The sequence below is a fragment of the Cololabis saira genome, chromosome 2 (genome assembly GCF_033807715.1).
Source record: "Cololabis saira isolate AMF1-May2022 chromosome 2, fColSai1.1, whole genome shotgun sequence".
Classification (NCBI taxonomy): Eukaryota; Metazoa; Chordata; class Actinopteri; order Beloniformes; family Belonidae; genus Cololabis; species Cololabis saira.
The window spans coordinates 52,823,135-52,848,188 of NC_084588.1; the positions used below are offsets into that span (position 1 = coordinate 52,823,135).

At 44.2% G+C, this 25,054-nt stretch overlaps 1 protein-coding gene across 1 annotated transcript in view; it reads right to left on the bottom strand.

Moving 5' to 3' along the window:
• LOC133464897 (aminopeptidase Ey-like) overlaps positions 1 to 25,054 on the bottom strand; it is a 73,557-nt gene that overhangs the window by 28,255 nt on the left and 20,248 nt on the right. The window contains exons 2-11 of the mRNA XM_061747099.1: positions 17,806 to 18,444; positions 15,500 to 15,642; positions 13,128 to 13,264; positions 11,539 to 11,665; positions 10,137 to 10,291; positions 8,666 to 8,779; positions 7,566 to 7,709; positions 7,174 to 7,239; positions 3,953 to 4,018; positions 3,694 to 3,869 (exon numbers count right to left, since the gene is read on the bottom strand). Of these exons, the coding sequence (XP_061603083.1) occupies positions 3,694 to 3,869; positions 3,953 to 4,018; positions 7,174 to 7,239; positions 7,566 to 7,709; positions 8,666 to 8,779; positions 10,137 to 10,291; positions 11,539 to 11,665; positions 13,128 to 13,264; positions 15,500 to 15,642; positions 17,806 to 18,398 (1,721 nt within the window). The 5' untranslated portion in view covers positions 18,399 to 18,444. The remainder of the gene's footprint in view (positions 1 to 3,693; positions 3,870 to 3,952; positions 4,019 to 7,173; positions 7,240 to 7,565; positions 7,710 to 8,665; positions 8,780 to 10,136; positions 10,292 to 11,538; positions 11,666 to 13,127; positions 13,265 to 15,499; positions 15,643 to 17,805; positions 18,445 to 25,054) is intronic.

Consider the following 25,054-nt stretch of genomic DNA (forward strand, 5'->3'; position numbering starts at 1 on the left):
GATCTTAATGGATGACTTCAAGTTCAACCCGCCGAGCGCTCCGCACTTTGGTGGAGTATGGGAGAGGGAGGTTCGCTCCATAAAGGCCAGCCTTCAAATGGTAGTTGGGAGCCAGTCAGTCTCTGAGGACGTCCTCTACACAACCTTGGTGGAAGTTGAAGGGATTCTCAACTCAAAACCACTAGGATATGTGTCAGCTGATGTTGCTGACCCTGACCCCATCACTCCTAACATCCTCCTCATGGGGCGGCGGGATGCATCACTGCCCCAAGTGGCCTACGCCCCAGCAGGCATGGGAAGACGAAGATGGCGCCATTGTCAGACGCTTGTGGACCAGTTTTGGGTCCAGTTCACACGGAACTATTTGCCCACTCTTCAGACACGGCAGAAGTGGCAGAAGGCCGCTGATAACATCGCTGTAGACTCAGTCGTTCTGATCGTTGACCCATCGCTTCCCAGGGCTCAGTGGCCCATTGGGAAAGTTTGTAAGACAGTCCCTAGTCAGGACGGATGTATCAGGACTGCAGAGGTCTTGGTGAATGGTAAAGTCTACACAAGGCCAGTTGCTCGGCTGATCCAGCTCCCTGAGCTCAAAGACGATGCTAACGACGCCTGAAGAATTCCGGTTATTACACATTTGCTGCTCAAATGTGGGGGCGGCTGTTGTGAATTCTTCAGGGACAGAGACGATCAGTTTAAGACGCTCTTATTTGTTTAAGACGCTCTTATTTTGAAACGGAATCTAACGGCGCGAACCACTTCCGGTTGCGCAATTTAGCCGTTACGTAGCGCCGACAGGACAGTTAGATTGAGTCATTGACGATGTAGGTCATGTAATGTTGATTTATGTGGTAAAACTGTTCCGTTTCTAATTGTTCTGATCCTCTTGAGTATATTTAATATTAATAAGTGTTTGTTTTGTAATTAGCCATTCAAATAATAGCCTAAAGTCGAGCTAAGTGGCTAATTCAGCTAGCGAGCTGCATCCCTGAGAATATGTGTGTATTGCTGCATTAGTTAATGCTTATTAATGTTAATACTTCGTGTTTGTGATTCATTCCCTTTGTTTATTGCAGAAACTCTTTCATCTGTCATCTGTTCATCATTCAATCAGTTCATTTCTGTCACCATCCGTCATCTGTATGTGAATATTCAATACAGTAACGTGTGGAAAATCAGATGTCTGCGTGTTCTCTGACCGGAACCCTGTAGTGGTCAATATTCATATTACACCAGTTTCTCAGGGGTCGAATCCCCAACACAGACAGTTTATTTTTATTTCATTTGTTTTATACATGTTGATATTGTGCGGGCGGGCGGTTAAAGGCCCATCTACCCTAAACAAGGTTTCTGCTGCTGGGAATCAGAGTAAATGCAGATACTGGATATGGGTCACTATGTTATGGAGAGAAAATCGACATTCAAAACATTTGTGTGCGCGTGTTACTTGATTTGTGCTACTTCTTGTATCGAGGGAAATAATGCTCGACTCAGGTGAAAGTTCAGATCCCCCAGCTTTCCACCCGTCCTTAAAAGCCCCATGTACGGACGAATCTGGGAGTTTTCTTCGAGAAAAGAGTCAAAACCATTTGCACGTATCTACAACTTTGTGTGTGTGTATCAGGTGATTCGTGCGTATTTCACGATTCGTGTGTATAGCTTTTTGAATTCATAATTATCATTTTGTCCGTAACTTTGAGCAAGTTACGCACAAATCAGATAAGACGCACACACAAATGTGATGAGTCGTTTTTAATCTCAATAATATGTGACGTTTAAAACAATATCTCGTCTCCAAAGAAGAAGGACAAACGATTGTAGCTGCCGCTGTTGCTGAAAACAGTTAACGGAAAATGAAGGCAGCAGACAACGTTTTATGAACTATTCCATCAACCTGCCCTGGGACTACAGGTGGAAAATAGCAAGTTGCTACAACCTGGCTCAACGCATATTCTCTTGCAAAAGATTAATGTCTTATTGTGCACTGTCCCTGTTTTGAAATAAATAAATAAATTACAATTACAAACGATCAAATGATTATTCAAAGGCGGAGCCCTCGTTTATGTGTAACGCAGTAACGCACAGTGATTAATACGCTTTATAACACCACTAAATGGCATTAATGAGTCCAGAATAAGCTGGAAAATAACATTCAAATTGACTCGCTGCAGAAAAAGTGTTTTCCATTCCACTTTTATGATAAACTGGATTATCAACACAGCTGAAAAACCACCTCATGAAAGCGTAAAAAGGTTGTTTCCATATTTGGGAGATTTGTCGAATTAAAGCGTTTCCATCACAGGTTTTCCCTCCCAGGTCAAATCTGGGGTTAACGGGAATGCAGCTTCAGCGTTTGAGGCCGATGGAAACCAGGAACCTTCTCCCAACGCAGACATCCGATATGTCAGAGGTGCTGCATCTCATGGTTTAACTGCAGGTCCTGAGCTCAGACGCAGCGGTGCCGAGAGCATAAGGGACTTATGGAAGAAACTTGAACCAGATAAACCGGGAATATCCCTGATCTCCACACGAGATGTGAAGACGGATAAAAGAGATCAAGTTTGTCCACGAATGTGCACGACATCACTTTTAGTTAAGAAGTTCCTCAAAAGTCAGAACATGTTTGCATGTTTCTGCTTCTGCAGCTCAGATTATTGTTAATCTTCTCAAGAAATCTGGGGGAGTGTCTTTATGAAAAGGTCTTTTCCTTTGTTTTTATGACTGTTTAAATTCATCTCCGTCGACCAGGGGCCGGATTCACAAAAAAATCTTGTCGTGTCATTTTTTTCTTAAATTCAGTCTTAAGAAGAAAAAAGAGAAGAAGTCATATTCTCCAAAAAGTTCTTAAGTATTTTCTCAACTTTCTCCTTAAGTTTCTTCTTAAGAAAAAACTTAAGAATAAATGGTATTCTTGAAATACAAATTCTCAAATTTGTTCTTGACTTTTTTCTTAACCTTAAAGCAACCTTGACCTGTCTTAAAATGTCTTCTGTGAAAAGGTAATAATAATAATAATAATAATAATAATAATAATAATAATAATAATAATAATAATAATAATAATAATTATTATTATTATTATTATTATTATTATTATACTAATAATAATAATACTAATGATAATAATAATAATAATAATAATAATAATAATAATAATAATAATAATAATAATAATAATAATAATAAGACTCTAATTTCACCTTTTTCAACACATTTTAGACAAGTTTAGACTAGTAGGTCATAGTTTGAGGATATACTTTGTAATTAATTACACAAAGAGCCTGTTAACTGTTTGTTAGCATGTTAGTTAGCGTGGTAGTTAATTATTATTAATTTTCCCACAATAGTATTTTTTTTCACACATTAATCTCGTCCACCATAACCTTGAAAAGTTCCTGCATCTCTTTTTCTCCTTCTCCATGTTTAGTGAGTGACTGACGGTTAAGACCAAACTACCTATAAATGTTGTTTGTTGGTGCGTGCAATGCAATGACATTTTAAGAAGTTCTTAAGTAGGAAAAATAAGAATAAAAATAAGAAATTCGTAAGAAATGACAGTTCTGAAGATGGTTCTTAAGAAAATATTGAGGAATTGCACTTAAGAACTTTATGAACTTCTTAATTTTAGATCTTAAGACATTTCTTAAGATGGTTGTTAAGAACATATTGGTGAATCCGACCTCTGGTTCTTACTTGAACTGGGACGGCCTCTCCACCACGGACTCGGGGTCCAGCAGGAAGTGTTTCTGCGTGACTCTGCCCGTCGTGGTGTTGATCGTCACCACGGGGAATCCCATCTGGAGCGTCCAGCGGTTCATGATGTCGTGGACCGAGTGCGGTAGCTGCAAACCCGGCGTGCTTTCAGCAGCCTGAAGAAAAACAGAAGTCAGCGAGGTTTTCCCCCGTGATCAGATCCGTCTGACGGGGGAATCTCTCTTCACAGCCGACCCACCCGTTGGAGATGGTTCCACAGGTCTGTGTACTCCGTGTTTCCAAAGGCGAATGTGTTCAGGTACGACTGAAACCAAACAGAAACATGAGTGAGGCCTCGGCGCCGGAGCAGGTTCAGATTCAGATTCAGGCGACTTTATTGATCCCTCTGGGAGGTTTCCTCGGGGACATTGACATCTCCATCTCACACAGCACTGTCATTTACAAATCCAACAACCCAAAAACCAGACACCCTTATGAAGATAAAAAGATAAATAAATAAAGTTTAGTTTTAGTTTAGTTTATTGGTCCTTTCAATTTCCACAACACAAATAACCCAAAGTACAGGTGCAACTCATCAGTGTAATACAAAAAATATGTAATTTTTTTGGTGTATATATATATATATATATATATATATATATATATATATATATATATATACACCAAAAAAAAAAAAAAAAAAAAAAATATATATATATATATATATATATATATATATATATATATATATATATATATAAAACCAAGGACCAAACGCTGTAGACTGAAGCCTAAGCTTATGACGCCTACCCTTTTCACAAAAAATGTTAGCTTTTATAAACTAGTGCATTTAGGATTTAGAGAATGAAACAAAATACATAAATAAATCTGATATGAGAAGTTGCCCGAGTATAAACAAAATAACTGTACACAAACATACAGCATATTCCACATGTCATTACTAAATATCATTCCATACAGTATGTATATAAGCACATACGTACACATACACATGTACATACTTACATACACACACACGCATACTGTATGTATATACATATATATATATATATATATATATATATATATATACACATACATACACACACACACACACATATGCATATATACATATAGGTACATGCCTATGTGTATTATACCTTTGTTTTATATGTATTAATCAATAAGAATTAGAAAGAATTAGATTACAAAATGTGTAGCACGTTATTACAATTCAAAAGCACCTATAAATACAAAATGATTAATAAATATAAAACAAAGGGATAATACACATAGGCATGTACCTATGGACATATGTATATATGCGTTTGTATGTGTGTGTTAGTGTATGCATACATATACACACACACACACACACATATATATATATATATATATATATATGTATATATGTGTGTACACAGTATGCGTGTGTGTGTGTGTGTGTGTGTGTGTGTGTGTGTGTGTGTGTGTGTGTGTGTGTGTATGTATGTATGTATGTATATATGTAGGTGTGTATGTACTATTGTACTATTGCTATTATTATTACTTATACAAATACTGTATGGAATGATATTTATTAATGACATTGCACCAGTTTATAAAAGCTAACATTTTTTTGTGAAAAGGGTAGGTGGGAACAATGGAGCGTGAGATTGACAGACAGATCGGTGCAGCGTCCGCAGTAATGCGGTCGGTGTACCGGACCGTCGTGGTGAAGAGGGAGCTGAGTCGAAAGGCGAAGCTCTCGATTTACCGGTCAATCTACGCACCTACCCTCACCTATGGTCATGAACTTTGGGTAGTGACCGAAAGGACAAGATCGCGGATACAAGCGGCCGAGATGAGTTTCCTCCGCAGGGTAGCTGGACGCTCCCTTAGAGATGAGTTTCCTCCGCAGGGTGGCTGGACGCTCCCTTAGAGATGAGTTTCCTCCCTTAGAGATAGGGTGAGGAGTTCGGTCACCCGGGAGGAGCTCGGAGTCGAGCCGCTGCTCCTTCACGTTGAGAGGAGTCAGCTGAGGTGGCTTGGGCATCTGTACCGGATCCTCCTGGACGCGTCCCTAGGGAGGTGTTCCAGGCATGTCCCTCCTCCCTAGGGAGGTGTTCCAGGCATGTCCCTCCTCCCTAGGGAGGTGTTCCAGGCATGTCCCTCCTCCCTAGGGAGGTGTTCCAGGCATGTCCCTCCTCCCTAAGGAGGTGTTCCAGGCATGTCCCTCCTCCCTAGGGAGGTGTTCCAGGCATGTCCCTCCTCCCTAGGGAGGTGTTCCAGGCATGTCCCTCCTCCCTAAGGAGGTGTTCCAGGCATGTCCCTCCTCCCTAGGGAGGTGTTCCAGGCATGTCCCTCCTCCCTAAGGAGGTGTTCCAGGCATGTCCCTCCTCCCTAGGGAGGTGTTCCAGGCATGTCCCTCCTCCCTAGGGAGGTGTTCCAGGCATGTCCCTCCTCCCTAGGGAGGTGTTCCAGGCATGTCCCTCCTCCCTAGGGAGGTGTTCCAGGCATGTCCCACCGGGAGGAGACCCCGGGGAAGACCCAGGACACGCTGGAGAGACTATGTCTCTCGGCTGGCCTGGGAACGTCTCGGACTCCCCCAGGAAGAGATGGAGGAAGAGCTGGAGGAAGAGCTGGAGGAAGAGCTGGAGGAAGAGCTGGAGGAAGAGCTGGAGGAAGAGATGGAGGAAGAGATGGAGGAAGAGATGGAGGAAGAGCTGGAGGAAGAGATGGAGGAAGAGCTGGAGGAAGAGCTGGAGGAAGAGATGGAGGAAGAGATGGAGGAAGAGATGGAGGAAGAGCTGGAGGAAGAGATGGAGGAAGAGCTGGAGGAAGAGATGGAGGAGGTGGAGGAAGAGCTGGAGGAAGAGATGGAGGAAGAGATGGAGGAAGAGCTGGAGGAAGAGATGGAGGAAGAGATGGAGGAAGGGCTGGAGGAAGAGATGGAGGAAGAGATGGAGGAAGAGATGGAGGAAGAGATGGAGGAAGAGCTGGAGGAAGAGATGGAGGAAGAGCTGGAGGAAGAGATGGAGGAAGAGATGGAGGAAAAGATGGAGGAAGAGATGGAGGAAGTGTCTGGGGTGAAGGAAGTCTGGGCATCTCTGCTGAGGCTGCTGCCCCCGCGACCCGGTAACGGATAAAGCGGGAGAAGATGACATGACATGACAAGGGTAGGCGTCATAACCTTAGGCTTCAGTCTACAGCTTTTGGTCCTTGGTCTTTAGCTAAAATTATATATATATACATACACAGACACACACACATATATATACATATATAAAGCAAAAATGATATATTCTTTTTTGTATAACACTGACAAATTACACTTGTACTTTGGGTTTGTGGGAATTGAAAGGACCAAAAAAGAAAGAAAGATAAAAAGAAAAAACTTGAGCAACATTATACTGACTCACCACCAGTTAATAAACAGACAAAACTAAACTAAACCCCCCCCAACTGTCCTGAGACGGTAGTGGATCAGCTGATACTCACGCTGAGGCCTCTGGCGAACACGGGCTCGCTGAGGAACTCCGACAGCATTCGCAGCACCGCCGCGCCCTGAAAGCACCAAACACATAAACCACGGGAATCTGGCCGGCCTGAACTTCTCATAACACATCACACCGTCCCAGAGCAAATATTAAAACTATTGTGTTCCTGCTGGCGGCCCAGATAAGAGAAACAAGATCCGGGAGTGATTTCTCCACATTTCCCCCTGACGCCGACACGTTTGCGGTGGATATTCCTACCGTAGGATTCTGGGGAGCCGCTGAGACGGAAAGGCGTCGCCTCACCGCCAAGAATTTCCCTCATATTCGCCTCAGATTTATCTGCCTGGTGTTTAATACTGCGGTGAATGAGGTGAAGGGTCAGAGAGGGCCGACCTTGCTGTAGGAGATGGTGTTGAACATCTCGCTGATCTCCGCCGGGCTGTTGACCTCGTCCTCCCGGCGGGTGAGCGGGTGGGAGGAGGCCAGGGCGTCCACGGCGAACACCTTCTGCATGTCGTACAGGACGATGTGGTCCTTCTGCAGGAGGAGAGGTGGATGAGGACAGAGTGGGGGGTCAGGGAGGTCAGGGGGGGGTCAGGGGGGTCAGGCATAGACATACCGTATTGTCCCGAATATAAGACGACCCTGAATATAAGACGATCCTCTTTTTCAAGACTCAAGTTTGAAGAAAGACTTTTTGAACACCAAATTACATTTTTATACAGAAAATAATGACAGTACATCTGAAATAAATGATTATAACAATATATTCGAGAGAAAAAGCCTGTTATTTTGCCTCATTCAAATCATCATGTTGAAGTTTGCATCATAACTTCTCCTCAGCTGCCGGTTCACCTGCCGATCTTCCACCCACTTTTCTCGTTTCTCCATCTTCTGTTCTCTTATTTTCTTCTCTGTTCTTTCTTATACTATTTTTTATTTTTCTTCTTCGTGACAGGGGTTGGCTTTGTCCTGGGGAGTTTAGTTCAGCATTCGCTTTAAAGATATCTGGCGCCATCTAGCGTTGTGAATGGGTAAAACGTCTAGACCCCGAATGTAAGACGACCCTCACTTTTTCAGTCTTATTTCAATGCAAAAAACACCGTCTTATATTTGGGCCAATACGGTATATACTTAGACGCCGCATCGAGTGTTCTTGCCCGCTGCTGCGATACGTCAACGTCTCCGCCATATTGGATGGGGCAAGGCTGCGCTGTAAACTAATACAAGTAAATTTACTTATTTTCATAAAGCGCCTTTCTACAAAGAAATGTATATCCCCCTCACAAAAATAAGCAAAATAGAGAAACATATTTTTTATCATCAACAAAACATAATTAAAAATTTTCAAATAACAAAATAACATATTTGAACCATTTTTCAGACAATAAATTAACATTTGAACCATTTCAGGGGTCAGGGGGGGGTCAGGGGTCAGGGAGGGGTCAGGGGGTTTAGGGCCGCGGCTTTGCAGCTTTCAGACTGGATCTTACGATACTCCAGGAGGGCTCGGCGTAGTCGGCCCCCAGGTATTCCACGTAGGAGGCAAAGCCCTCGTTCAGCCACAGGTCGTTCCACCAGCGCAGAGTCACCAAGTTTCCAAACCACTGAAACACACACACCCACACACACAAGTAAACACATGTGGTGGCACCTCTCAGTAAACTTCTCGAGACCACTTTGTCTTGGTCTTGTCTCGGTCTCAGATAATTGAGATGCCGTTGCACACCAGGGTGACAGAATCTGGTGATCAGCAGTTCTTCCTCTATTTAATGTACAGTTTTGTAAACTATTTGTATTTTGCATTTGATTTAATGTTTTGGTGCATCTGCATGTGTGTCTGTATTTAATTACAGTTTTCCGCTAGATTGGTTTTCTTTGCGATACATAAGGCAGTGAGAACCCGGTGTGTCCAATTAGGTTCTATTTGAGTGTCTCCCAGGTGACCTAATATACATATCGTGGGGCACACTGGAATTCTGTAGTTGATCCATGTGGATAAATCCTCACAAATCTCCTTCCAGAACCTCCGTACCGGTGTACAAAACCATAAAGCATGCATATAATTATCTGGGGTGTTCTCTGTGCACTGTGAACAGATATTAGAGGTGACAAAGCCCATCTGGAACATCCTTTGTCCAGTATAATGTATTCTATGAAAAACTTTGTACTGTATAAGTTGTAAATTTGGGTTTTTAGTCATAGTAAAAAATATTTAAACATATTTGTGACCAAGAAATTTGGTCAGTGTTAAGAGAGAGATCTGCCTCCCACTTTGAGATCGGGAGAGAGACTGAATTATCTAATTTAGACACTAACCTATAAAGTTTTGATAACAACTTTAAAGTACTTAGGTTCAATAAATCTATTATTCTGGTAGGAAGTCCTAAGTCTAATTGGTGAATTTTATACGTATTATTTATTATGGCCTTAAGTTGTTGGTACTCTAAATACGTATTACTGCTAATTCCATATTGAACAATAAGTGTATTGAAAGGTACAAACTGTCCTCCTATAATTACATGTTGTAGATACCGCATTCCTTGATCCCTGCATTGAACAAAGTTTACCATCTTTTTATCATTCTTCAGGATGTCTGGGTTGTTCCATATGGATGTACGGTTACATGGAAAAAGTGAGATTTTAGCTACTTTAAGAAATTCCAACCAGGCTGTCAGAGTTGTGCTAATAGTAATACTTTTGATGGAAACATTTCTAGTGAGTTCAACATCATCATCATCCACTTCTCTGTGTTATTGAGCTGCAGTTGAAAACAAGCTCATATGGAAACTAGAACCAGGATGATTCTACAATCACGCAGGATCAGGACAGAACTGGGTTTGTTTTTGGTCTGGAGCTGAACTGGTCTTGGTCTTGACTACAAGTTTAGCTCTCACATCCCAAACATGAGTCCAGTTTTCCTGAGACTGAACCCGGACGGTTGTGGGGGGAATTGCTGCCCACCATGTGTGCCAGCTCGTGGGAGATGACGGTGGCGATCCGCTCCTTGTTCCCGGTGGAGGAGAGGACGGGGTCGTAGAGCAGCGCCGTCTCCCTGTAGGTGACCAGCCCCCAGTTCTCCATCGCCCCGGCGTTGAAGTCGGGCAGTGCCACCTGATCTGTGGGGGCGAGAGAGGAGACAGAACTTCAGGTCTGGCGGTGGGGGGAACTCTGGGCCAGGGAACGTCTGCCATCGCCATGTACGGTGGTCGACGAGGGCCAAACACACTGCAACGGCCTGCACTGCATTTTTCTTTTGAAGATGGTTTCTTGTTTTATATCGTTTTGTGCTTTGCATCGTTTCTCTATTTGCAGCGTTTGATGATGCTGCATTTGTCTTTGTTTTTTGCAGCAAGTTTTTTCATTTGCACCACGTTCCTCTTTTTGTACCTCGTTTTGAGTTTGTGAATTTGAATCGTTTCTGTACTTGAAGCCGTTTTCCTTAACTGAGACGCATTAGGCCAGGGATCGGCAACCCGTGGCTCTAGAGCCGCCCTAGTGGCTCCTGGAGCTTTTTCAAAAATGTTTGACCTTTTTTTTTTCCTTTTTTTCTTTTTTTTTTTCCTTATTTGCTTCTTTTTTCTTCTTTTTTCCTCCTTTTTTTCCTCCTTTTTTTCTTTTTTTTCCTTTTTCTCTCTCTTTTTCTTCATTTTGCCTTTCCCTTTTAATCTCGACATTTCAACTTTTTTCTCTACATTTTGACTTTTTTCGCAACATTTCGACTTTTTTTTCGAAATTTTGACTTTTTTCTCAACATTTCGACTTTTTTCTCGAAATGTCGACTTTTTTCTCAACATTTTGACTTTTTTCTCAGGATTGTACTTCAACATTAATCTCAACATTTTGACTTTTTTCTCAAAGTGCATAATGAAAAAATCTTCCCACATTTATAGCTAATATAGAAACATGCAGCATGTGTTTCTTCATTCTAAGACTTATACAATACTTTTGATTTTTTGCAGCTCCAGACATATTTGTTTGTTGTGTTTTTGGTCCAATATGGCTCCAAAACATTTTGGGTTTCCGACCCCTGCATTAGGCCGTTGCAGTGCGTTTGGCCCTCGTGGGCCACCGTAGAGATGCGATCATCAGAACATCTGCAGCTCCGCGCCGTCGTCACCGCTAAACATCAGAACTGCTCCGTCTGGGTCGCTCTCTTTCAGGCAGCAGATGTGATCTCTGGCGGCTCCTGTCAGCGTCGGTGTAAATCAGACTTAGAGGTCGGTTAGAGGTCGGGGCGTCCCGGGAGGAGCGTTAAATGCTCGCACAGAAAAGAGCGAGGTGTTTTTCTTTCCGCGCGGTGTCATGAAAGACGGATTTCAACCCGCTGCGTTTGCCGTGACGCGGCGGCGCCGACCTGACGTACCTGACTTGGAGAGGGGGTAGCTGGTGTTGTAGTACCGCTCGTAAAACTGCAGGATGGGGCCCGTGACCCTGAGGGCGTAGTCGCCCTGCCGCCCGCTGATGGCCTTCTTCTGGGCCCAGATGCGGATCTGCCAAACGTTTAAAGAGGAAACTAAACATGTGTAGGAACAAAAAAAAGGCAGCTGAGGCCGCTGAGGCCGCTTGCTGACGCTTCACTCAATAAGGGGAAAATAAAAGTCAGTTGAATTGATTCTTAAAGTGATCCATACGGTGGCCGAGACCCGCCATTGCTGAAAATAAAAGTAACGCTGCAAACAGAAACAAACGCAGCTGCAAATAAAATAAACGCTGCAAATAAAAGTAACGCTGCAAATAAAATAAAAAAACGACTCAAATAAAAAAGCCACAACGGAAGTGAATTACCGGGGACTATTTTTGCTGATGCACCGGCGTTGCGCATTAAAAATGTCACGTATCGACGTTGAACACTAACCTTTTCACTTATTTTCTCGTTCGTTGTTCTTCTTATTCCTCGCTCTTCTTATTTCTTCCTTTTCACTTACGTCCTCTTCGTCTTCTTCTTCTCCTCTCACGTAAAAAACACCGGTGCATCAGCAAAAATAGTCCCCGGTAATTCACTTCCGTTGTGGCTTTTTTATTTGCGTCGTTTTTTAGGTGACCAAAATGACCCAATTCTTCTATCCTTCTTTCCTCCTGCCATGCTCTCTCCTTCCTTCTTCCTTTCCTCTTATCCTCCTTTTTTACCCTCCTTTACTCCTTTTTCTTCCTACTTCACTTCCGTCATTCGTTCCTTTATTACCTTCTTTGCTTTTCCTTCCTCCTTTCCTTATTTTATCCATTCCTTCCATCTTCCCTCCCTTCTTTCTTTCCTTTTCTCCATTCCTTCCTCCCTCCCTTCCATCTTTTCTCCCTTCCATATTTTCTCCCTTCCTTACTCCCTTTCCTACTTCCTTCCTTCTTTTCTCCTTTCTTCCTTCTTTCCTTCCTTCCATCTTTTCTCCCTTCCTCCGTTCCATCTTTTAGTTTTTTTTTTAATTTGCAGCGGCATTTCTTTATATTTGCAGCGTTTATTTTATTTGCAAAGCGTTTCTTTTTATTTGCAGCGTTTCTTTCATTTTCCGCAATGGCAGGTCTCGGCCACCATAGGATCCAGGTTTATGGTAACAAAAAGATCAAAAGGCAGCAATCAATTATTATAATGCAAAAATAAAATAACAACGATGAATATTTGCGTGGCTGAAGTAAAACGGCGACGGTCAACAAAAAATATATCAGCCTACTACATGAACGCTTTAGTTTGTCTTCCAGCCGCCACCAACAATCAAACCAACCAACAAATTAAAGCCAAACCTATAAGTCCCAACGTGATGACGTAACATAAGTATCATTTCTACAATTTAAACTTATCCATAACTTAAACTTAAAGTACCATTATAATTAAGCAAAGCTAAAATACGTTAATTTTAGCTGCTACACATGGGAACATGTTGGGATGTCTTTGGGCTGTTTTGTTGTTTTTACTGTATTTTCTGCATCAAATACACAGTCAGCAAAACCCCCAAACCTTACCAGCGGTTTGCTTTGGTTTGACTGAATGTACGCGAAGTCGCTGACGATGAACGCCAGCAGATACGTGGACATCCTCTCTGTCGGCTCAAAGGTCGTGACCTTGACCGCCGAGCCGTCGATGACGGAGAGAGAAGAGTCTGCAGAAGGAGAGCCAGAGTTAAAGATGGACGTTATGATAGACTTGTAGTTCTCACTTTTTTGTGGTCTTGTCTCGGTCTCATATAATTGAGATGCCGTTGCAGAATCTGGTGATCACCAGTTCTTCCTCTTGTTCATGTACCGTTTTGTAAACTATTTGTATTTTGCAATTGATTTAATGTTTTGGTGCATCTGCATGTGTGTCTGTATTTAATTACAGTTTTGTGTTTATAACGGCCTTGTCTGAACAAATACAGGACTGTCTCAGAAAATTAGAATATTGTGATAAAGTTCTTTATTTTCTGTAATGCAATTAAAAAAACTAAAATGTCATACATTCTGGATTCATTACAAATCAACTGAAATATTTCAAGCCTTTTATTATTTGAATATTGCTGATTATGGTTTACAGTTTAAGATTAAAATTCCCAGAATATTCTAATTTTTTGAGATAGGATATTTGAGTTTTCTTAAGCTGTAAGCCATGATCAGCAATATTAAAATAATAAAAGGCTTGCAATATTTCAGTTGATTTGTAATGAATCCAGAATGTATGACATTTTTGTTTTTGTAATTGCATTACAGAAAATTCTAAAAAGAAATTCTAATTTTCTGAGACAGTCCTGTATATGAATAATAATATTTGCAGATTGTTGTTGTGATTGATTAAAGATCAGGTCCATTTCAGTGATGCTGATATACGGTGTAATCTGATTACTATAATGGTAAATAATGTAATTTCAAGTTGATAATTGTACCTTCATCTCCAAATTCAGTCCAATTTAAAGCAGTAACATTTCCTCTTCCTTTCTTTTCTGAGGTGGAGGGGGGTGTTGGAGCTGGTTATTCTGCTAAACCAGGGGTGTCAAATGTGCGGCCTGCGAGAAGTTTCCAGTGCAAAAAAAACGAAATGTTAATTTACTAAAAAGGAAGGCATAAATAATTGCCATGAATCGCAGCATATCCGATAATATATTTCTTCTACAAATCCATCGTTATTCCACAAATAGAGCAGTTTGACATTTTTTTAGTTTTCTAGAATGCATCTTCCGATTTTATTTCTTTGTAGACGGTCGTTTATTTTTATTAACTGACTACTATTATATATTTTCGCAGGAAAAATATCACTGCTAAAAAAGATGATAGAAGATATTTATTGGGAGAATTTCAGTTTTGAATACGAGGATAGTGACAAAGTAAAACCGTTAAAAAAGAAGTGCTGACTTTTTCGGCACACTGGTGTAAATATCCGCGCCAATTTTTAAAAATAAATACACTTAATTGTACTGGAAAAATCTCTAAATCACAAAGAAACACTCTCTGATGTAATAAGAAAGATTTTGCTTTTAATTAAATTTCCTATAAAAAAGCGAAATATAAAAAAAACATACTTGTTTCTGTTTATCTTTGTAAAATGATATTAAAAGTATCTTACATAATTTGAAAAAAAAAGGAGAAATTTCAAGAAAAGATCCTGAACAAATATATTTTACATAATTAGAGTGTAAACAAAGTGCATATTTCCTTTAAAATTAACTAAACTGATATTGGATTAGATAACAATAGTAAAAAAAAAAAAAGAATTAGAGAAAACATTTTTTGCACCGTTTTTGTTATTTTGAGCGTGCGGCCCGCGAGAAAAAAATTGGTCAAATCCGGCCCGCCAAGTAAAATGAGTTTGACACCCCTGTACTAGAGGACTTTGGGACTAGTTAGTAGTTTCTGAGGTGGAGGGGGGTGTTGGAGCTGGTTATTCTGCTAGAGGACTTTGGGACTAGTTAGTAGTCGTGTCAATCCTTAAAAGCACTGGAGTCAATCCTCCAATAGTGTAGAAATAGCGGTCGTGCAGTCGCCACACAGATCTGATCTCAGCTGATGGAAACATTTATAGTGAGTTCAACATCATCATCCACTTCTCTGTGTTATTGAGCTGCAGTTGAAAACAAGCTCATATGGAAACTAGAACCAGGATGATTCTACAATCACGCAGGATCAGGACAGAACTGGGTTTGTTTTGGTCTGGAGCTGAACTGGTCTTGGTCTTGAAACTCTCTGGTCTCAGTTTAGTCTTGACTACAGGTCTACGTTCTGATGACATTCACGGGGAAAACTGCTGATTTTCTTTAAAAAGAAAGGAAAGTGCTGACGTTATAAATCATTTACAGGTCAGTCGTGTCAGGCCGTGTGTCTCAGCGTTTTACCACCGAGCAAGAAGCTAAAGGTTAGCCACGAACCCGTCTCCCTGCCGTTGGACAGCGCCACCGTGTCCCGGCTGTGGACGATGGTCACGTTGAAGACGGCCTTCATGGCCGGCTCGTCGAAGCAGGGGAAGGTCTTCCTGGCGTAGGTGGCCTGCATCTGGGAGGTGGCCACGACCCTGGGGACGAGCAGAATCACTGCAGACGTGAAGCTTAAACACACGACCGGGGCCAAGCTGAGCAACTACTACTACTACTGTCCAATCCACTTTATTTTCCAATCCACTTTATTTGTATAGCAAAAAACAACAAGGTTACCAAAGTGCTGCACAATGAGTAAAACAAAACATAATAAAATAGTAAAAACTAAAAACAGAGTAAAATAGATAAGAGCACATAGAAGCACGAAATAAAAACACACCAGACAGAAACAACCAGTGATTCAGAAACATAAAAGACAAGACAGACCACACAACTCTCATGCTGGATTAAAAGCCAAAGAATAAAAATACGTCTTAAGACGAGATTTAAAAATTTAGAGTGTTAGAAATTTAGAGTGTGCTCCATTTTTATGTGGGGAGGAAGCTCGTTCCAGAGTTTAGGGGCTATTGCTGAAAAGGCTCGGTCCCCCCTGGTTTTTTGCCTAGTTTTGGGAACGACAAGACGTGACTGAGTAGAAACCTCAAAGACCTGGAGGAAGTGGACATGTGTAGGAGGTCTGAGATATATTTTGGTGCCAAACCATTTAGTGACTTAAAAACAAACAATAGAAAAGAGCGCTGAAAGTTCACGACTGCTTCAAACCGGAAACCGGAAATGCGTTGCTTCCAAGTGAACCAATCACAGCTCTCTCCGTTTGCGTGTGGTCTGCGTCGCGTCGACGCGTATGTGGCAGGGTGGAGAGGTTGATGGGACACACGCACCTGTGTCCCATCCGCCTGAGTGGCTGCCGCGCCTCCACCCTGCCTGCCTTATAAGGCAGAGCTGGACAGCAGCGAGGGGGCTGAGGAGCGGCTGGTGGCTGATGCTGTGGGAGAAGGTGCTTCTGCACGTGTGTGGCGGTGATCTGGGTGATCTGAGCAAATAAAACGGGTTCTGCACTAAACTCCGTGTCCTCTCCATCCTGTCGGTCGGGCCCCGTGGCACTCGCCGGGGCCCGACGGGATGGAGAAGGGAGGCATGGAGCGGGCCCTGGAGGCGCTCGCCCATGCAATGGCAGACCTGGCAGCCGTGCTTCAGAGCCAGGGGGAGCAGCAGCTCGCGGCGCTAGAAGCGCTGGTGGCTGCGGAGCGACCCACCCCTGCGCCACGCTCGAGGTTCGCTGCAGCAGCGCGGGAGGAGCTGGCGGCGCCGCAGCTGAGAGGCTGTGAGGCAGAAGCTGTGGGCCGCCAAGCGACGGCTCCCGAGACGGCGGGACCCCCGGAGCGGCCCACCCCGGCTCCACGCCTGAGGTTCGCCGGCGGCAGCGCTGGCGGCGCAGCAGCCCACAGGCCGGGAGGCAGAGGCTGCTGTTCGCCAGGCGACGGCTCCTGAGACGGTGGCGGCTGCGGAGGAGGCAGCGGCGCTAGCGACGACGGGACCCGCGGAGACGGAGGCGGACCCGCGGCCAGAGCAGGGCTGCGTGACGGAGGAGGCGGTCCTGGACACACCAGCTCCAGACCAGGGCTGCGCCGTGGAGGAGGCGGTCCTGGAGGCGGACCAGCGGCCGGCGCGGGTCCGCGTCACGGAGGAGGGGGTGGTCCTGGACGCACCATGGGCCCGGTACCGAGAGCAGCTTTCTCGGTGGTCGGCCCGTCGCCGAGGACGGCCGCCCGACGGGGCTCGGCGGCCGTCTGAACCAGGAAGGCCCGGGGGCGCAGACGGCTTCCCTTGGAGCGGGGGAGGAGTAGGCTCGGCCGGACAGACCCCGGCGCGAGTTTGGGGTGTGTGGCAGGGTGGAGGAGCTGCAGCCACTCAGGCTGACGGGACACAGGTGTGGCCCGTCAGCCTCTCCACCCTGCCAGCCTTATAAGAGGAGAAGCTGCTGCTGAGACTGGTGTTCAGACTGAAGCTGATGTTGAAGAGGCTGCTGAAGCTGGTGCACGTGTGTGAGTGAATAAAAGGGTTCTGCACTAAACTCCGTGTCCTCTCTATCCTGTCGGTCGGGCCCCGTGGCACTCACCGTGCTACAGAGTAGTTACAATTTTCGGGAGGTGACGTCGTCAGTGATGGCGTGTGGTCTGCGTCGACGCGTACCACACGCCGTAGGCACGGCTTCGTTTTGACGCGGAACCGTAACTCAAGCTTTAGTCCCAACACTGGTCATGTGTGTGGTATGTGTCGTATGCAACGGCGGCGCTTACTTCCTCACGCCGTCCTCCACGTATTCGCTCCGGTAGAATCCCTCCAGGTCGTCGGCCAGCTCGCCCGTGAACTCCGTCTGCAGCAGGTAAGAGGCCCCGGCCGCCAGCCGGCTGCGCAGCTGCAGCACCAGGTAGTCGGTCTTCTCCACCAGCCAGGACCTGCGCGTGGCGGGCGCGGCGGTGGCCCCCAGGCCCCGCAGCGCGGCCAGCTGGCCCCCCTGGCGGGTCAGGTTCAGCTTGTTACAGTGGATGATCACCAGGTCCGTCTCCTCCACGCACCGGAACACGACGGCCGAGCGGCCGGTGAACACGTAGACGCCGCGGGCGTCGGGCTCCAGGCGGGGCCACAGGGTCACGTTGTAGGAGATGGGGACCAGGGCCCCCGGGAGCCGGTACCGGTCCCAGGGGTCCTTGGGGGTGGACGGGGTGGTGGGGGGGGCCGCGGAGCCGCCCTCGTCCCCCGGCCCGCCCCGACCTCGGGCCCGCTCCTTGTTGTAGGCGACGGACAGGCCGATGATGGTGGCGAGGGCCGTGGCCGCCAGGACCAGGATCCCGATGCCCACGTTCTTACTCACGTAGTAAACTTTCCCCATGTCTGGTCTCCCGGACGGGCTTTTCCCTCCTCAGTTAACCGCTGACCTATCAGACGAGGGGAGAGAACAATAACTGCTTTATTTATTAATTTAAATACATTAAAATTCTGGGATCTAGTTAACATTCAAACCTTATTGATTATATATAAAGCCCATCATAGATGTTCTCAGAGCTGTTCCAAATCCACAAGAGTAAATATGAACTAAGGAACACAGGTATGTTTAAGAAGGCATGGGGAACAGGGCCGGATTTAGGCCCACTAAGGTGGGCAGACTGAAATGTAGGGTGGGCAATGCTAAAAAAAAATAAATTTGGGGGGGTCAAACCCCCGAAATGCATAGAAAACTATGCTATCATCACAGTATGCTAACCCAATTGCCCTTCCTGACACTTCCCTCTGCATTTACCCGGGCTTGGGTGTTCTGCCAATCCTTACTACCTGCCGAGAAATGCTACGTTGTGGTTCTGCGCATGCGCACAGTCGATATTTTAAAGTTTGATTGCCCCGCCAATCATTTCTTGCACGATGTAAAATTGATAATATGAGATGTTGAGTATTTGATCCTTCAAAATACACTACCCATGACATGAATTGCATTACACATTGTGAACATTATATGATAAAGAGAAAAAAAAACATTCTATCGCTTTATTTGATATCATTCAGTCATTGGCCTTTATTTAACCAGGCCGGTCATTAAGAAAATTTGTATTTACAATGACGGCCTGGCAAGAGACAAGGACCACAAATTTTTTTATCAATCAATCGTAGCCTACGTCGTAGGCTCTGCGTTGATTTAAAAGGTCCCGCGGCAGCCTGGTGGCTCCAGAGCATGCACGGCACCGCGGCACCGCAGCACCGCCACCCGCACGGCGCTCTCCGGCTCTGGAGCCACGGCCATAGGGTACGGCGTAGGGTACGCGGCGACACGCACCATTCTGCGTTGGTGTAACGCGGAACCATAAATCAGCTTTCACTGTGCACAGTGGCCACCCAATCAGAAAATCTAATTTATTTATAAATAAAATGATAAAAAAAATAAAGGATCCCAATAACTTTGATTGGGTGGGCAGGACGCACATTTGGGTGGGGGTGGGCCACCCACCCCCCACCCCTGCCCCCCCCTAAAACCGGCCTTGATGGGGAAGAACCAAAAGTAAAGAAAACGGTGTTTCCGTGAAAGGTGTCAAATTGTAGGATTGCTGTGATAAGGATTTAAGAATGTGTACCTCAATTTATGTTTTCAAAAAAAATTTAAATATAAAACGATAAACAGTTATAAAGAAATCTGTTAATTATGTTGGTATAGCCTATTATAGATTAACATGAAAATAGCACCACTATATATCCCTTTTTGCATTATTGGTATTACTATTTTTATATAATATAATGCAATGACAGTTTCTCTTTGTTTTCTTTTTATATATTTCTTTTCTTATTTGTGTATTATCATCCACCGGATTCCATATTGTGTGAATGATATAAAGGATAGGTTATAATAAGCCCTCGGCTTCAGCCTACTCCTTTTTCTGACATTTCTAATTACCTTTTATTTTATTTGTGAAATGAACATGTAAATGTCTCAATGTATTCTGTCCAAAATAAACCATTCATTCATTCATAACTGGAACATCTCAGTCATCTCTTATTTATTAACGAGTCGTTTAACTTGTTGATAAATGTTCACCAATGATCCATCAAGTCCTCCAGGGGCGTCAATTGGGTATGAAGGTACGGCAGCCGCCACACCTCGGCTTCAGGGGAAAATGTAAATGTTTGTTTTTAAATACATTTATGGAATTACTCTGTCTATTTCTATTGATTATTCTATTACTTAAAGGAGCTGTATGTAAGAGCAATAATAAAACGAATCATAAAATGACCCCGATATGTCAACAGACATTTAAAAATCATGTTCATTTCAAATACTTATGTCACTGACAACAGCACTCAAGCCAGGATATTCCAGTTTAAAAAGAGGAGTTGCAGCCCTCAACTGATGTTTATGTTGTCATTTTTTGTTTTGGCCTGAAGCTCCACCCTCCACCTATCTCCCAATCACCAAGTCAGTATTGTTTCTGAAGCTCCACCCTCCACCTATCTCCCAATCACCAAGTCAGTATTGTTTCTGAAGCTCCACCCTCCACCTATCTCCCAATCACCAAGTCAGTATTGTTTCTGAAGCTCCACCCTCCACCTATCTCCCAATCACCAAGTCAGTATTGTTTCTGAAGCTCCACCCTCCACCTATCTCCCAATCACCAAGTCAGTATTGTTTCTGAAGCTCCACCCTCCACCTATCTCCCAATCACCAAGTCAGTATTGTTTCTGAAGCTCCACCCTCCACCTATCTCCCAATCACCAAGTCAGTATTGTTTCTGAAGCTCCACCCTCCACCTATCTCCCAATCACCAAGTCAGTATTGTTTCTGAAGCTCCACCCTCCACCTATCTCCCAATCACCAAGTCAGTATTGTTTCTGAAGCTCCACCCTCCACCTATCTCCCAATCACCAAGTCAGTATTGTTTCTGAAGCTCCACCCTCCACCTATCTCCCAATCACCAAGTCAGTATTGTTTCTGAAGCTCCACCCTCCACCTATCTCCCAATCACCAAGTCAGTATTGTTTCTGAAGCTCCATCCTCCACCTATCTCCCAATCACCAAGTCAGTATTGTTTCTGAAGCTCCACCCTCCACCTATCTCTCAATCACCAAGTCAGTATTGTTTCTGAAGCTCCACCCTCCACCTATCTCCCAATCACCAAGTCAGTATTGTTTCTGAAGCTCCACCCTCCACCTATCTCCCAATCACCAAGTCAGTATTGTTTCTGAAGCTCCACCCTCCACCTATCTCCCAATCACCAAGTCAGTATTGTTTCTGAAGCTCCACCCTCCACCTATCTCCCAATCACCAAGTCAGTATTGTTTCTGAAGCTCCATCCTCCACCTATCTCCCAATCACCAAGTCAGTATTGTTTCTGAAGCTCCACCCTCCACCTATCTCTCAATCACCAAGTCAGTATTGTTTCTGAAGCTCCACCCTCCACCTATCTCCCAATCACCAAGTCAGTATTGTTTCTGAAGCTCCACCCTCCACCTATCTCCCAATCACCAAGTCAGTATTGTTTCTGAAGCTCCACCCTCCACCTATCTCCCAATCACCAAGTCAGTATTGTTTCTGAAGCTCCACCCTCCACCTATCTCCCAATCACCAAGTCAGTATTGTTTCTGAAGCTCCACCCTCCACCTATCTCCCAATCACCAAGTCAGTATTGTTTCTGAAGCTCCACCCTCCACCTATCTCCCAATCACCAAGTCAGTATTGTTTCTGAAGCTCCACCCTCCACCTATCTCCCAATCACCAAGTCAGTATTGTTTCTGAAGCTCCACCCTCCACCTATCTCCCAATCACCAAGTCAGTATTGTTTCTGAAGCTCCACCCTCCACCTATCTCCCAATCACCAAGTCAGTATTGTTTCGGCATCCGGGTTGCCAGCTCGGCTCTAATTATCGCAGCCATGGCAGCCTACGTTCCTGCTGCATTCTGCAGCCTACCTGGCAACCTCTGGTCGGGGGGAGGAGGGGGAGGGTACACGCCGCTCAACAATATTTGGAAAGTGACTGCAGTACCAGTTTTGGACATTTCTTACAGACGGCTCCTTTAATACATATATATAAACTTTATTACGGGCCAATATCAAGACATACAACATAAAAAATAAACAACAACTACATAAACACATAAAAACATACTCTTATTCATGAGAGTTTTAAAAGGCACCCATACCAGTGTTTCCATAGATATGATTGATATCTGACAGAACTGCACCTGGGGCTTGTGAGCTTCATTATGATACAGTTTTGTGACTCATCAAGTCTAGACATAAACCTAAACATCAGGTTCCTCAAGAGAGCCTGTAGTGCTTAGCCCTGAGTCACAGAAGAGTTTACTAGCTCTGCTACTCCTGGGCTTTTTCAGCAGGATCCTCAGACAGTCGTTATGCTACCTGAAGTTTGCGCAGGGTCTCCTTTTTGTAGATGACCCATAATGGGGCTGCATACATCGGGGTGCAGCACCAAACAAGCTCACTTTCACATCATCGGAACAGTAATGGAATTTCCTGACGAGCATGTTTGCTTGGACATACAACATTCGTCTCTGCCTGTACACGTCAGCATCATCTTCCATCTTGTCAGTGATTATGTGCCCAAGATATTTTGTACAGTTACACACAAAGGGATTGCCCTGACAGGTAAAACATTGGAAAGTGCAGCATCTGATCCTCCTTGGTCCTACATATCAATACAACACTCTTTTTTGCATTGTACTGTATATCAAACTCAACCCCGTACTCGGAGCATAAATCCAACAGCTGCTGGAACCCGACAGTGCTGGGGGACATAATGGCCAAATCGTCTGCGTACATCAGATGGTTTAACAGAGTGTTCCCTATCAGACAACCTGTCTTACACTTCCCCAACTGCTTGGACAGGTTGTCCATGTATAGGTTGAACAGGGCTGGAGACAGAAGCCCCCCCTGCCGTACACCATTGCCTACACTGAAGGGTAAGGATAGACTGTTTCCCCATTTAACCTGCATACTTTGCTTGCCATACCAGTAAACCAGGATACGTATGATGCATCCAGGCACACCCCTAAGCATGAATAGAAGCATAGAATAACTACAAATGCAAATCACAACATGATCGATTTCAATAGTTATTTTACACTGCAAAAACTCAAAATCTTTGTCTTTGTCTTTGTCTAGTTAAAATGTCTAATTTTTAGTAAAAAAAAATCTCATTACATTTAAGACAAGACTCAAAAACAACCATTTTCACCTGTTTCAAGTAGATTTTCACTTAAAATAAGTAGAAAAATCTGCCAGTGGAACAAGATTGTTTTGCTTGTAATGAGAAGATAAATCTTGTTCCACTGGCAGATTTTTCTACTTATTTCAAGTGAAAATTTACTTGAAACAGGTGAAAATGGTCAAATAACAAGTTTTTTTTTCTGGTGATGACTCTTGTTTTAAGTGTAATGAGATTTTTTGACTAAAAATGAAACATTTTAACTAGAAATAAGACAAATATTCCTGGTAAGATTTTGAGTTTTTGAAAAATTTCCAATTTTCTTGACCACACAGATCAGCTACATAAACATCTGTGATGAGTATTTGCTGGACGTGTTGATTGATACTCTAGTTAAGTTCTGTGACCCGTAACCTTGCCGTACCTTAGTAAGACTGAATTGACGCCACTGAAGTCCTCATCCAGCGTTTAACACCGTTCGGCACCACAAACATCTGACTACAGTCCTGAAAACTGATATTACTCAGGAAGAAAGGTTTAATGGTCCTGATAATAAATGATGGGGGACGGTTATACATTGACCAGTCAGTGAATCAGTAGTGCAGATTACTCAACTCTGCTGGCTCTGCTTTTCTAAATCTCTCCCAACGTCTCCGTGTGTCACATCTCGTAACCGGGAGGAAAACAAATTGTGCAAAACGGAGGAACTTTGGCCGTCCTTGGCCGAGCAAAGTCACGGAGTGGATGTTAGAAAACCAGAGCGAGAGATTTCCTCTCTCTTGTTTTCTCTTCCACAAACGCTTCCCTCCGTTTCCCCGGCCCAGGTCTGCGGGACGGTTTTATCTCTGCGGATGTTTGGAGGCCGAACACATCTGGGACTTGGACGGTCGGGCCTGTAACAGGAGCCGGGGACGATGAATAACACTTCCTTAAAAGTCATCAGAAACTCACTCTGAGATTTTTTTAAAGCTTCTCAGCCTCGCTTCATGTTGAAAACTCATTTGTGAGCAGACAACAGGACAGTTTTAGCTCTGATCAGGAGACGTAGCTGCAGAATCCCGAGAGCTCCACGACGGATCAGGAAGATGAAGTCAGGAGCTCCAGGCCCCAAGTTATTACTTTTTTTTCCTTCACGCAGGAGTTTATTACTAAAACAACTGTATTTTTTCCACTCAGCTTTATAATATTAGGCAAGTGTTTTGTAAGGAGGTTTAGTTTAGTAAGTCAATAAGAAACAAACATTAAAGGTATTGTGACATCATTTTTAACATGCTTTTAACACTATTAAAAGTCTTGGCCAACATCCCTCAAATGTGTCTAAAAGAGTGTAACAAGAAAAACTTCACTCTTAGTACTCTTTTCCTGGCTTTTTATTACAGTGTTTTTTTGCGCCGTGAAAAATGCTTCCTTTCCCCCCTTTCCTGTCAATCATTGCTCCGCTCCTCCTCCGCTCCTCCTCCAGCCCAACCATACGCTCACAGCGGCGTCGGAGCGACAGGCGAAGCATGCACGGAAGAGCAGCAGGGAGAACCACAGCAAACAATCATAAAAATAAAGGCATGCAAGCAGCACTGTCCCCTTATCTTAAGTCCAGTCAGTGGCCGCGGGTCTTCTTAGCAGTTTTCCTCCGGTGATTAGAACAAAAGACGCTCTAAACAGCTCCGTGTTAAGCCTCATTTATGGTTCCGCGTTAAATCGACGCAGAGCCTACGCCGTAGGGTTCAGCGTATGGTGCGCGTCGCAGCGTAACCCTACGCCGTAGGTTCTGCGTCGGTGTAACGCGGAACCATAAATCAGCCTTTATGGTGCGCTGGAGAGGAGAGGAGGCAGGGAGCTGGGTGG